Source organism: Dipodomys spectabilis, unplaced genomic scaffold (genome assembly GCF_019054845.1).
Source record: "Dipodomys spectabilis isolate Male_0828 unplaced genomic scaffold, ASM1905484v1 ptg000197l, whole genome shotgun sequence".
NCBI lineage: Eukaryota > Metazoa > Chordata > Mammalia > Rodentia > Heteromyidae > Dipodomys > Dipodomys spectabilis.
In genome coordinates this window covers 9886593-9899312 of record NW_024870874.1, presented here as the reverse complement: position 1 = coordinate 9899312, position 12720 = coordinate 9886593, and the positions used below count along the sequence as shown (strand labels likewise).

Genomic DNA, 12720 nt, shown 5'->3' with positions numbered 1-12720 from the left:
TGGTAGTATTGAGGTTTGAACTGTGGGACTTGTACTTGCTAGACAGCCTCCATCACTTGGATCATATTACCATTCCCATTTTGCTTTAGTTGTTTTGTGAATAAATTCTTCATTTTTGCCCATGCTATCCTGATCCACAATTCTGTTTATGCTTCTTCTTTACCTAGGATGATAAGTATGTGCCACTATGTACAGAATATTAATGGTTGCTATGGATCCTCTCAAATATTTTGCTTGGGTTGGTGTTCCACCATGATCTTGTCTTCCTCAGGCTCTGAGTTCATCACCATTACTGGCAAAGACAAAGTATCTTAAAGGTAGAAAATATTCACTGCTCTAAATTTTAGCATTCTGGTTCCAGGCATGTTTAACTTTTGTAATTAACATAACCTGAATTCAGAATCTACTCCAGGATTTTAACAAAGATGCCTGCAGAGAATTTGGAGAGAATTTATAGACTATCAGTCTGAGAATGGATAATATTCAAATTGAAGAATGAAGTAAAAAATTCTGGCAAAAATTGATCTTTTAGCTGATGTGCATGGTTGAAACGTATCCTTTTTATTGTGGTAAAAACAGAGAAGAGACATAAAAAAAGAATATTACTGGTATCCAAATTTCACATAAAATTTCCACAGATATACATGAGGTAAAGAACTTTAGTATTTCACTTATTTTTTTTGTATGGGATTGGTTTTCATGCTTGATATAGCCCCAAATACTTATGTCATCAAAAATCACTGATTGATAAAGGGGATTTGTATTGTCATTGTTTTAATTTTCACTGTTGCATTGGATGTGTTGATGTATTTTCAGGTGCTGGAGGACTAATTTTCAGTCGAATGATGTAAATTCCATCAGTGTCTTTACTGATATGGAATGTCCTTTCAGTCTATTCCAGATTATACATGGACTTCTGAGAGAAATGGCTCTTCTGAAGTAAGAAAATTGTGGTGGAAGATGTAAAACAGATTTGTGTGTGCCCAACTCTCTTTTTTGCTTTCTATACTCAATAGTGATGTCAATGGGTCTGTTCTCCCACTGTTCCCCTATTAGCTCTGTTTCCTTTTCCACCCTAGGAATTGGTGACACACAGGAAGAAATGTGGTTTCAGGGGACCTGGCCGGCTAGCCAGGGCAGTTAGTTACCTATTAGATAGAGGTGTTCTCTCCACACATCTGATCTGAATGGTACTGAGTTCCTGCACACTTCCTCGATGACTTCCTGAAACGTTGGCATTTGGGATGCGGAAAGTTTTTTTGTGTCGCCTTGAGCAGCAAGTGCTGGTGACTCCAGGTTGTGAAGAGAGTGAGGGGCTGTGACTTGAAGGACGATTCACAGTAGCAACTTCCATGCAGCTTTCCTCAAAGACTTGCTCATCTACAAACTCGTGATTCTGTGTTAGAGTTGGAAGAAAACGTGAAGAAAGGAAGTAAATATCTTTATCTTTAAAACTGGACTATAGTCTTTCTTGTTACGTACATATGACTCAAGAGGTAGGTAAAAACATTTTCATAAACGTTAAAACATCAGAACCACTTACGCTCGCACTTGTGTGGAAATAAAAACTCTTTAGATGAAGAGATTGACATGGAAAAGTTGATTGGCTGTGAATTTACAAACTATTTTTTTCTTAATAAATTACTTATTGAGAAAATAGATACAAATTAAAGAGAAAAAATTCCAAACCATACAAATGAGTAGATAAATATATACTCATTCATATATACTACATATACCGCATTATGTACACAGTATTTACCTATGCTCTATATTTACATATATTATATTTAAATATAATATATAAAAATATTATAACATATACGATACTCATATCAACAAAGAATTTATAAATCCACATTGACTTCATTTTTTGAGCTAATCAAATTAATGAAGAGATTATTTTAATAGAATGTCTTAAGTTAGGTACCTCAAATGAATTGAAACAGTTTTTTAATTAGTAGCTACTTCAGGCACTTTTGATTTATATATGTGCTTCCTCAAAGTTCCTATTATTTATTTAATTTATTTGTCGGTCATGGGACTTGAACTCTGGGCCTGGACGCTGTCTCTTAGCTCTTCAGCTCAAGGCTAATGCTCTACCATAGCATTGAACCATAGCACCACTTCCAGGTTTTTCTGTTTATGTGGTGCTAAGGAATAGAACTCAGGGCCCCATGCACGCTAGGCAAGCACTCTATCACTGAGCCACCTTCCCAGGTAAAGTTCCTAACATATAGAAAAATATATTTTATAACGTGTACATTAAGTAAAATATGATTAATCTGCAGATATGTCAGCATGTGTGATTCAGAAGTCATTAGCAGTGCCCTTTGGTGGCCTCCTAGGTCTCTTTGTGACACAACTCTAGCTGAGCTCATGTTCCCAGCCTACTGATGACTCTTTCCTCTCTCTTATTCTAACTTAAGGTGCAGAATCAACCAGTAGTGGTACTATTTAACACACTTTGTTGACACATATACAGTATACATTTTACTTTTCAAATGTTTAGTAAAGAAACATTAAATGTTTAATAAAAATTGCCTATACAAAAATTTTACCTCACACATGGAAGGAAAAATAGTTCAATTACTGTTTTATTTCTGTGAGTGTAAAAATAATTTTGCAATGGAAAGTTTGAATACATTGAATTTCACTAACCAATTCTCATCCTAAAGTATTACCAAAACAATTGAAGCAATTCACAGGCTAATAGGGAATAAATTGTTTTCGATAATCATTTTGTCATTTCTTTGCTGAGAGAACATTTTGAAATACATGAAATTTAACATTCTGCAGCTTAGAGTCCAGAGCTTTTGATCACATAAAACAGAATTTTACAGTAAATATTTAATTTTAGATAAAATTGTGCACAAAGGATTCATATTCTGTTACCATGCAACTTCACACACATAATACAAGTGATAATACTCAATGTTCTAATTTATCTAATCAGTGACTGGAATTGAAATCATTTAGGAATTGATTACCATATATCTTTGTAGGTCACACAAATTAAACTATACTTAATGATCTTAAAGTAATTTTGTTATTGAAAAATTCCTTCTAAGATAAAATAATGAAAAATGGAAAAAAATACAATAGAGATAAAATAATAGAGACAATAACAAGTCATAAATAATTGTACTATTAATCTGTCATTTAATTTTCAATGCATTGTCTTATGTTTTTGTTCTGTTTTTTTTTTACTTAAAATGTAAATATAATTATGCAGCCACTCTATTGAGAACTCTTACATAATTTCCCATTTATTATAGAACAAAAATCAATTTTTCCAATGTCTAGAAAGCCCAGCATCATCTGATAATTGTTCCTATGCCTATTTTATACCATGCTAGACACCCTTCTGATCACCCTTAAATTCTTGCTTCTTTCAGATGAGTCACCTTTTAATGGCTTCATTTCTTTGCCTCATTAGCTCTATCATCCTGCTGATCTTCGCTTCAGCCAGGAAGTCAATCCTGACTGGCTTTTTTGGCTCCATGCTCTTTGCCCCATTCCACAGTGGATCTATCCTTGCTTCTACTGCTCACTGTCTTCTCTACTAAAATCCATACATTCTGTTTTGTCCCATAAGTAGAGGTATGATGAAGACTGAATTCATATTTATTTGATGATGTATCCTGAATATGTCTGCTGAGTAGCTATATGGCAAATATGTTGACAAGAAATATATTGGATTGACAATTCATATTATGTCTTGACTGTGAGTGAGTGATTTTGTGTGACTCAAATGTGGGACTGGGCCTGGTCTGTTATGGGTCATAGGCTGTGACATCTGCTAACACCTTTGTTATGGGAAATACCACTGAGAAAATACCTGAGAGAAATGCAAATTCACTCCTGGACATCCAGAACCATAGGAGGTATTAAATGGATCATTTCTATATTAAAACCAATAAATATTAAGTATTTGCCCCTATCCATTACACCTGTGAAAGAAATAAATGCTTGAATTCTGTTATTCTTTCCTTCCCGCTCTTTGATTATTTCTCTTGCTATTATCTTAAGGAGCGCTCTGAAGCACTTGAATTTCATTGTTTTGTTCCTTCTTTTAATCACCACTTTACAAATAGGGAAGAAATAATATTTGATTGTATTAGCTATTGGAAAACAGCTCTCACTCTGCATCTAAATGGCAGCTTAGATTATAGGTAAGATGATCACGAAGGCTAAAGCATCTTCAGGCATCTCTATGATAATTTCCTAGTGGAAATGTCACTGTAGACTTCTAAGGTAATTTCAAACATGGTGGGTTTTCGGTGAGGATTTTAGCATATCTTTCTAATGCAGAATAAGAGTATGTTTGTAATTCCCAAGAGTATATAGGCATTGACCAGGTCTTCTTACCGTGGTTTTCTCCAGGCAGTGAAGTAGGTGGTGGTGCTGGGTTTCAAAGCTGGAGCCGGACTTGCTAACAAAGGCCTGCTCATCCTCCGAGGACTGATAACACAAAGACAGAAGAACATTTTATTTTATTTGCAAACAACGAGACTCTCAGATACACATTTGCAAAGAGACATGGCCTATTTTCTGAGATTGACTGGCAGCACTTTACTGTTTTAACTAAGAAAGAGGTAATGGTGTAGTTGCTTTGGAGTTTTAAGTGAATGATGAGCACATATATTTCCACCAAATTAGAGGTAGTTGTCACGGCTCTGTCCTTGCTGTTTGTTTGCCTGACTGGAGATTCTACCATGTGAACTATGCCTCCAGCCCAGCGTTCTGCTGCTTATTTTTAGAGGGGGAATTTATGGGACTTTTCTTCTTGGGCTGACTTCCAGCATCCATCTTTGGATTTCAGCAACCTGAATGGCTAGAATTACAGGTGTGATCCACCAGGACCTGGTTTGAGGTCTGGTCATTTCCTTGAACTGAAAATCTACCTCTTCTTTACTTATTCAACACCACTACATTTGTAGGCATGGGGATCTTTATCTTTGAGTTTAATGTTGTGCTCAAATAATCCTGAAATCATTATTATGATTGGAAGTCACTATTAAGATGATTGGAACCCTGAATTTTAAAGGAAAGTTTTGATGATAAGTTTCTCAATTTGTAATTGGATCATGCGACATTCCTTATGCTAACGGAATCATGCTTTCTCTCCAGTAGAAAGTAACATGAGATATCTTGTCATTACCCATATTTTGTACTGGGGCTTAATCTCAGGGCCTTATGCTTTCCATTGGCTTTTTCACTCAAGGCTGCTGCTCTCCCATCTGATCCACACATCCACTATAGCTTTTTGGTGGTTAATTGGAGAACAGAGTCTCATGTACTCTTCTATTCTGGTTGGTCAGTCCTCAGCTCTCAGCCTCCCTAGTAGCTAGGATTAAAGGATTGACTGAGCCCCCACGGCCTGACTTACTTGAACATTTTTCAACTCTTAGGTCTTCACCTGAGAGTGCAGATACTGACCAAGGGAAGAGTAATCAGCTTTTTCTGGAAATGTTTCATAGTACAGTTTCTAACCAGCCATGGCCAACTACAATGTATAGGTGGGCAAGTTGTAAAAAATGACACTTTTGTTGTTTCAGTAGCCATTTTCATAATTACACACAATAAAATTAGATGGTTAAGTAGAACTAAATCAATATTACACTGACAAATTGGTCATTAAACACAATGGGGCACTTTACTGTACCTGTAGCTGATTGCTGAGTAAACCATTCCGTTTGCTCTGCATATAAGCATTTGCACTTCCACTCTTGGCTGCCCGAATCCTGGCCAGTCTAGCTTTCTAATGAAGGAAAAAGAATGTGCTGTTAATAGTTATGTATCATTCTCATAAAACAGTGAATGCAATCTTGCAGAACCCTAGTACCATCATACTTTTTCTTTTCTGTTTTGGTGTTTGTCCTCTTGGAGCTTCCTGATTGCTAGGCAAGCATTCTTGAGCCAGAACCTTCTGCTTTTAGTATTTTTCCAACAGGGTCTGCTGGCCTGGACTGAGCTCCTCTCAATCTCAGCTGCCTGGATTACTAGGATTAGAGACATGAGCTAGCATGCCCAGCTCATCATACTTATTCTTAAAAGTAAGTCATATTATATATATATATATATATATATATATATATATATATATATCTTCCCTTTTCAATTATTTTACTTTGGCTAATATTTATTGGTAAAATCAATTAACTTGGATCTGAGATATGCATTAGGCATTTAAAATTGTTATTAGTCTTTACAGTAAGAGCAAATTACTTATTTGTGTTTCTGTCCATAAGAAAAATAACAAGATTACTTAATTTATGTTTTTACTTACCTCAATTTGAGTAAACTAATGAAATGGACACCCAGCAGCCCAACAAAGCAACAGCCAATTCCTTTTCATTTAAACTAATGTCCTTGATAAATTCTAGAAACCAGTTGCCCTGCCCTTCTCTTCTCTTCCCTTCCCTTCCTTTCTCCCCTCTCCCTTCATTCTCTCCCTTCCTCCTTCCCTTCTGTCATTCTTTTCTTTTCTTTCTTTGGTATAGGAAAATCTTATTTATATCACAGTTACCAATATGACCTCCGCTATTCTATAAGTATTTAGCATTAGTATTTGGAAACAATACTTCCTTTTATGGAGACACATACATGAACTAAACATAATGCCCAGTAAGAATGGTGTATTTGTTAACATGGAATGGAGCATCTGTATATACAGTAGTAGCAATTACTACTACAGAAGGGGCTCAAACCTAAAAGAAAAAGTTGTTTTTGAGACAAAAAACCATTTTTAAATAAGTTATGAAGTTAAAAAAAACTCATTTCACTTTCAATCATAACTTTTCTTTTCCCTGGCTGGAATGATATGTGAGTTAATTGGTCCAATTTGTCTTGCGAAGCTGAGTACCACCTACCGGTGTGATGTTAGCCTTTGTGATCTGTGATTACATGTTTGGTTCCGGCATGTAATTGAGGAAAATTATTTTACAAAGATATTTTAGAAAATTACTTTACTCATGACCTACTCAGTGTGACAATCTTGGCAACTCTGCCCATGAAATTGAAAGGGTAAATGAGAACAATCGTCCAATTTTCTACTCCCATTCTTGAAAGATATAAAACCTCCTTGGGCATAACAAAATGCCAGCAAAAAGAATGTAAATTTGGACAAGATTTTAGTAAAACCTTTAGTTTGTATGGAAAGTTAGAAGACTTTCAAAGTTCTAATTAAAAATAGGGCTCATATTATCAGTTTTAAAGTCTTTGTATTTACTTTGGATTATGTATACACTTTAAACATTAGTAATGGTGCGTAATTACTAATGGTGGCTCATGCCTGCAATCCTATCTACTCTGGATGGGTTCAAGACCAGTCTAGTCTCTCCATACTAACTCCCATCTTCACAAACAAGTTGCTTAGGGGGCATACATAGGAAAATTGCTGACTAGGAGCAGCCCCAGGTGGAAAAAGACACCATCAGGAAAGAAAAAAGCGTTAGAGACTACTACAAGTCCATTGCCTAGAGTTCCAACTCCAGTCCAACACCAATAAAAAATAAACCAAAACTAAAATCCCAACCTAATTATGATGTTGTATATGGAAAAATGATCTCCTAGACACATTTCTCCTGTTTATTAAATTTTCCATAACTTTAGTTGTTGCCTAATTCCTTTGGAGAAGCAAAGCTTTCTCTAAGTTAGCTGTACAGTATGCACAATCCAGACCAACCAGTATGGCAATCATCTTGCTCTGGAATGGAGAAGTCTGAACTGTGAAACATGTTTCTTTGCTTTGGAGGAGATAGCAGAGGAGCTAGCCAGAGGAGATAGCAGACGAATACAATGCTAATTTGACATGGAGCTCTTTGACTGTGGAGGTGTCAGAAATGAAAAACTTCATTTTTCAGCAAAAACCTTGCTTTTCAATTCCACCACATGACATTAGATGCTGCCAACCAGTATCTGATCACCATGGCCACAGAGATTTCTGTATATGACAAGTATTTTCTAAATGAGGAATGAGGCAGATTGAGGAAAGTTTAAGATTATTGGACTACCTTGTAAACAATAATTTTGTAAGATAAAGGTATCCTAGGCAGCCTGCTGACTGGAGTCCAGAAGTTTTCTCTCTTTAGTAATCAGACAATTTCTTATTTGGCAAAGATTTGGACCGTGTGCTATAGAAATTTCACTTCCAGTTATTTCTTTCATTTTAATGATCAGTAAAATGCTTCATGTGGATTTAGCATATTAAGCCTAATCAGCTTTTAAAATTTTAAAGAGCTTATTGAAATCTTTCTACTTCCACAGAAACAAAACAAGTTAGTGTGAAACAATAATCAAAAGAAGAGTGGATTGTAGCCAGTGGTAGATGGTGTACTATCCCAGGTCTAGAGCTTGGTTATTATGAGGACCTTGTCCTGGGCACAAACAGAGCTGAGGTTCATGATGATGGCACAAAGGAATCAGCAGCAAGAAATCTCCAAGTGGGGAAAGATAAAAAATGGAAATTTGTAAGTATCAGCCAAAATCATGCTCCATAGTTTTTAAGTCTGAAGCTTGAACCCAGAGCCTCATTCATTCCCTTGTTTTAAGTACCTGGGGAAAAGTCTTCCCTGTTCTAATAATGGATCTGCTGTCGAGGTGAATATGACTGTTATTCATACACATATTCTTTACTGGAAATAAACCAATAATAAGGCATAAGATTTTGTTCCAGGCATTGCACTCTGTCCAGAGACGGAGCACGGTGACAAGACAGAATGGCACAGGATCAAAGATTCTACTTAGTTGGGCTCTGGTGGCTCACACCTCTAATCCTAGCTGCTCAGGAGGCTAGGATCTGGGGACTGTGGTTCAACATCAGCCAGGGCAGGAAAGTACATGATACTCTAGTGTTGCCAACTAATCACCAGAAAACTGGAAGTAGGCACTATGGCTTAAAGTGGTAGAGCACCCGCCTTGAGTGTTAAAGCTCAGGGACAGCGCCCAGGCCCTTAGTTCAAGCCCCAGGACCTATTAAAAAATTCTACTTGATTTTGTGGGAGAAGCTAATGGTGTTCACAATATCCAGAAAAATTTTCATGGAGGGGATGACATTTGATCTTATTCTTCAACCTTGAACAAGTTCATTTGCCAAGTGACAAGTTACTACATTAGGTACTAAGGGGATGGAGTAGAAAGATCTAAGGGCAGAGGTAATTCGGTAGTGCAGATAGTGCTGAAACTTAGTAAACATTTCAAATATATAATCGACAGATACAAACATGGGTTGTGACAAGTAGCCATTAAACTACAGACAACTTTTATAAAGGGTTGTTCATAGATGCTTAGGGTAAGAATTGGCTGGGTTTTTTTATAGTGGATAATTTAAAAGAGGTCATAACCAGGCTTTAGCAAGAAGTTCTTTCTTGCCTTTTCATTACTCAAGCATGAAGTTTAAAAGTCTTTGGATTTGAGCATTGCTAAATACAATAGGCAATGCCTCTTTACATGTGGTTGTACTATCATCTGGGAGCTTGTTAGAAATGCAAATTTTTGTGGGCATGTTGGAGAACACTTACAGTCTCCAGGAATGCCAAGGTAGGAAAATTGGTGGTCCACATAGGAACTCACCCCAGTGCAGATTTCAGATTCGCTTGGCCTGGAAAAAGTGTAAGACCCAAACTGAAAATCTGTAGGTAAAAAGATGTGGACCTGATTTAAAAAAAAAATTAAGTAAGGAAGACAGAATACTTGCAAGGGAGAAAGAGCCTAGCAGAAGGAAATTGTCCCTGATAGTGGTGATAATGAGAATTTTCTCAACTGCAATTTATATATAATTCATGCTTGGCTCGAGTTTGAAGTTGGTAATGGGACTAAACAGCTAAAAAATTCTGACATAGAAAAATAATTTCACAATATTACTTAAATTGGTCAGTTTTGAGGATGCTTTTTTACCAAGTTTTAACTAAGTACGTTGCTTGATTGACTGAATATTCTGGTTATTTTTGCATAATTTTGATATTTGTAGTACTACCCAGGCCCAGATAAATGTAAATCATCTTAGCCTCATGGGCAGCTAGTCTCAGGTGTTTTTTTGTCTCTTAGGATGGAAAATAGGAAATATCTTTTAATTGCTTACTTTTTTCCTTAGCTATGAACTTTCTTAGAGGATTATACTCTGTTTATTGGTCATAGACTATTTTCTGGACATATTGTACTTGGCTTTATTAAGTCATTTTTAGTAGTCACATGAAAAATTCATTGCATTATTGCAACAATTTAGAAAATAAGCAATATTATAAAAACACCAAGCAAGGCATGGTGGTATGTGCCAGTAATCCTATCACTCAGGAGATTGAGGCAGGATGATCTGAAGTTAGAGACCAGGCTGGGCTACATAGAGAGACCCTATCTTGAAAATAAAAAAGTACCTAAAGCTTGACAGAACAAACTTTTTAACTGGTGTATGTATATATGGAGGGGGGGAATGCTGTCCTGGGGCTTGAACTCAGGGCCTGGTCCTGGTCATTGTCTTTGAGTTTGTTTGCTCAAGGCTAGTACTATACCAATTGAGCCACAGCTCTACATCTGAGTTTTTGGTAGTTATTTGGAGATGAGTCTCACACTTTCCTGCCAGGGCTGGCTTTGAATTGTGATCTTCAGATCTCAATCTCCTGAGTGGATAGGATTACAGGTATAACATCTGAGGTGCCTGGCATAATTAGCCATCGTATGAATTTACTTTTGCTTTGTAAAAATACTTAGAACAAAAAGGCTTCTAAAATATTCTAAGATTTTCCTTAATATTGTTCAGGACAAACTACCAAAAATACATTAAAAAGTCAGATTTGTGCTTCCTAGAGTTTTCATAGAATAGTTCTTAGGTAAAGTAGGGATTTCTAGAAGGAGGATGGGAGCTAAGTTTTAGATGCTATCTGTTGTTTGGGATGATGGAGAAGGATTGCACTGTGCAGACACAGTTACAGGGGCAGTGCACAAGGGTCCTTGGTTGAAGACATGAGTCCTTCCAGCTCTGCTTGCCAGGGATATGTCCTGCAGATTACAATTGGCCAGAGTGGTTTGCTAACACTCACTGTCATTTGGATCATCAGTCCTCTACATAATGTTACCTGTGATATGTAATGCTACTAGTAGTAATAGTTAAAAGCTAAATATTTGTCCTATGATGGTATACAATAAAGCAAGGCTGAAAGGGTAAGGCTTTGTGAGAGAAAGAGGTTTCTTTACTGACAATAGTCATTAAATTAATTCTCTGCAAAACATGAAATGTGAGCATACGATCAACTTGAATTTTCCCCAGCGTTACTTTGTGAGATTTTATACTTGACTGAAGATGCTAACCTTCCTCGGAAGCATATTTAAAATCCACTCTGGCAATCCCTACAAAGCTGATAATGAAATGCAACTAGATCTCCCAAGATATTTGATAGTTATAACATATTGCTTGGGTTATGCTTACACTTAAAGCATAGTTATGAATGGATTTTGGATATTTTCAAAAAAAATCTGACTACCTTTAAAGGATAAGTGTATGACTATGAAGAATACTGAAGAAAGAACACATAAACTGCAGAAGAAATTTCTTGTTATCATTGTTGTCATTATCATCATCATCATCATCATCATCATCATCATCACCACCACCATTATTGTTATTTTGCCAGCATTAATGTTTGAACTCAAGGTTTTCTTCTTGGTCAGCTGGTATTTTATCACTTGAGCTATGTTTCCAGTCTCCAGCATGGCTTTCTGTTTGTTATTTTGGAAATGAGCTTTTCTGCCAAGGCTGGTTCTGGCAAGCCTCTGGATCTTAGTTTCCTGAGTAGTTAGGATCACAGACATGAGCTTTCAGTGCCCAGCTTTCAAGACTATTTCTAAGTACAAAGGACCCTGTCTCTAAAGCTAACTATTTTGACAAATAATGCAGAAAGGAAGAGGACTAATGTTTAGTCCATTTTTCTGAAAACCAGCCAATTGTGGTTTTCCATTGTGTAATTAAGGTTCAATTTCTAGGTCTGATTCATATAGTCTCTCCACTCTAACAGTTCCAATAGGAAAGGGTAAAGGTGATTAAAAGATGCCACTATGTGTCTCAGATAGTTTGATTAATTTACATTGAATGTATGAGACATCTATAGCTCATTTAGAGCTTTGTTTCCCTACTCTAGCCCAGACTGGCTTGGACTGGATGATAGTTTGCCAACTTACTAGATATGTGACGTGACAGTGGGTCATATATTGGGTCCTTTTGGATTCGTTCTGTCTAATAGGAAGAATAATGGTATTGAATTCCAAGAGTTGTAGTGAAGAGTATAAGAATTATTTTTTGTAAAAAGAAAACATTGGACTAATATCTAGCACATAGTAAGACATCAGGAAACATCAAAGATGTTAATATCATGTTTATAGATTTACATACACTTGAATACCATCTTAAACCTTACTGTTTTCCTCATTTTACAGATGAGTGCTCACTGTGCTTGTTCTTAGAGTGATAAATTAATTGGCAAGAACTTCAGAGAAACAGGAAACTGCTGAGTAAAGAAAACAAAAGTCAGCTACAAATGATCAGATATTCCTTGTTGCTTGTGTCAACCAAGCAAAATGTCTGAGATCCATTTACTGGACCTTTCTTTTATGGTAACCAGTTTAACCTCTTGAAGGACAGAGACTAAGTGAATGATATGGAAAAATGTGATATTCATAATATTTTCAATGAGTCTGTTTTTGAACTTAACTGCTGTGAGTGGTGCT

At 36.3% G+C, this 12720-nt stretch overlaps 1 protein-coding gene across 1 annotated transcript in view; it reads right to left on the bottom strand.

The window, feature by feature from the left end:
• The window catches only part of Kcnd2 (potassium voltage-gated channel subfamily D member 2), a 475705-nt gene that overhangs the window by 922 nt on the left and 462063 nt on the right, over window positions 1-12720 (bottom strand). Inside the window, exons 3-5 of the mRNA XM_042696032.1 lie at window positions 5669-5764; window positions 4372-4464; window positions 1149-1396 (exon numbers count right to left, since the gene is read on the bottom strand). Coding sequence (XP_042551966.1) covers window positions 1149-1396; window positions 4372-4464; window positions 5669-5764 — 437 coding nt within the window. The remainder of the gene's footprint in view (window positions 1-1148; window positions 1397-4371; window positions 4465-5668; window positions 5765-12720) is intronic.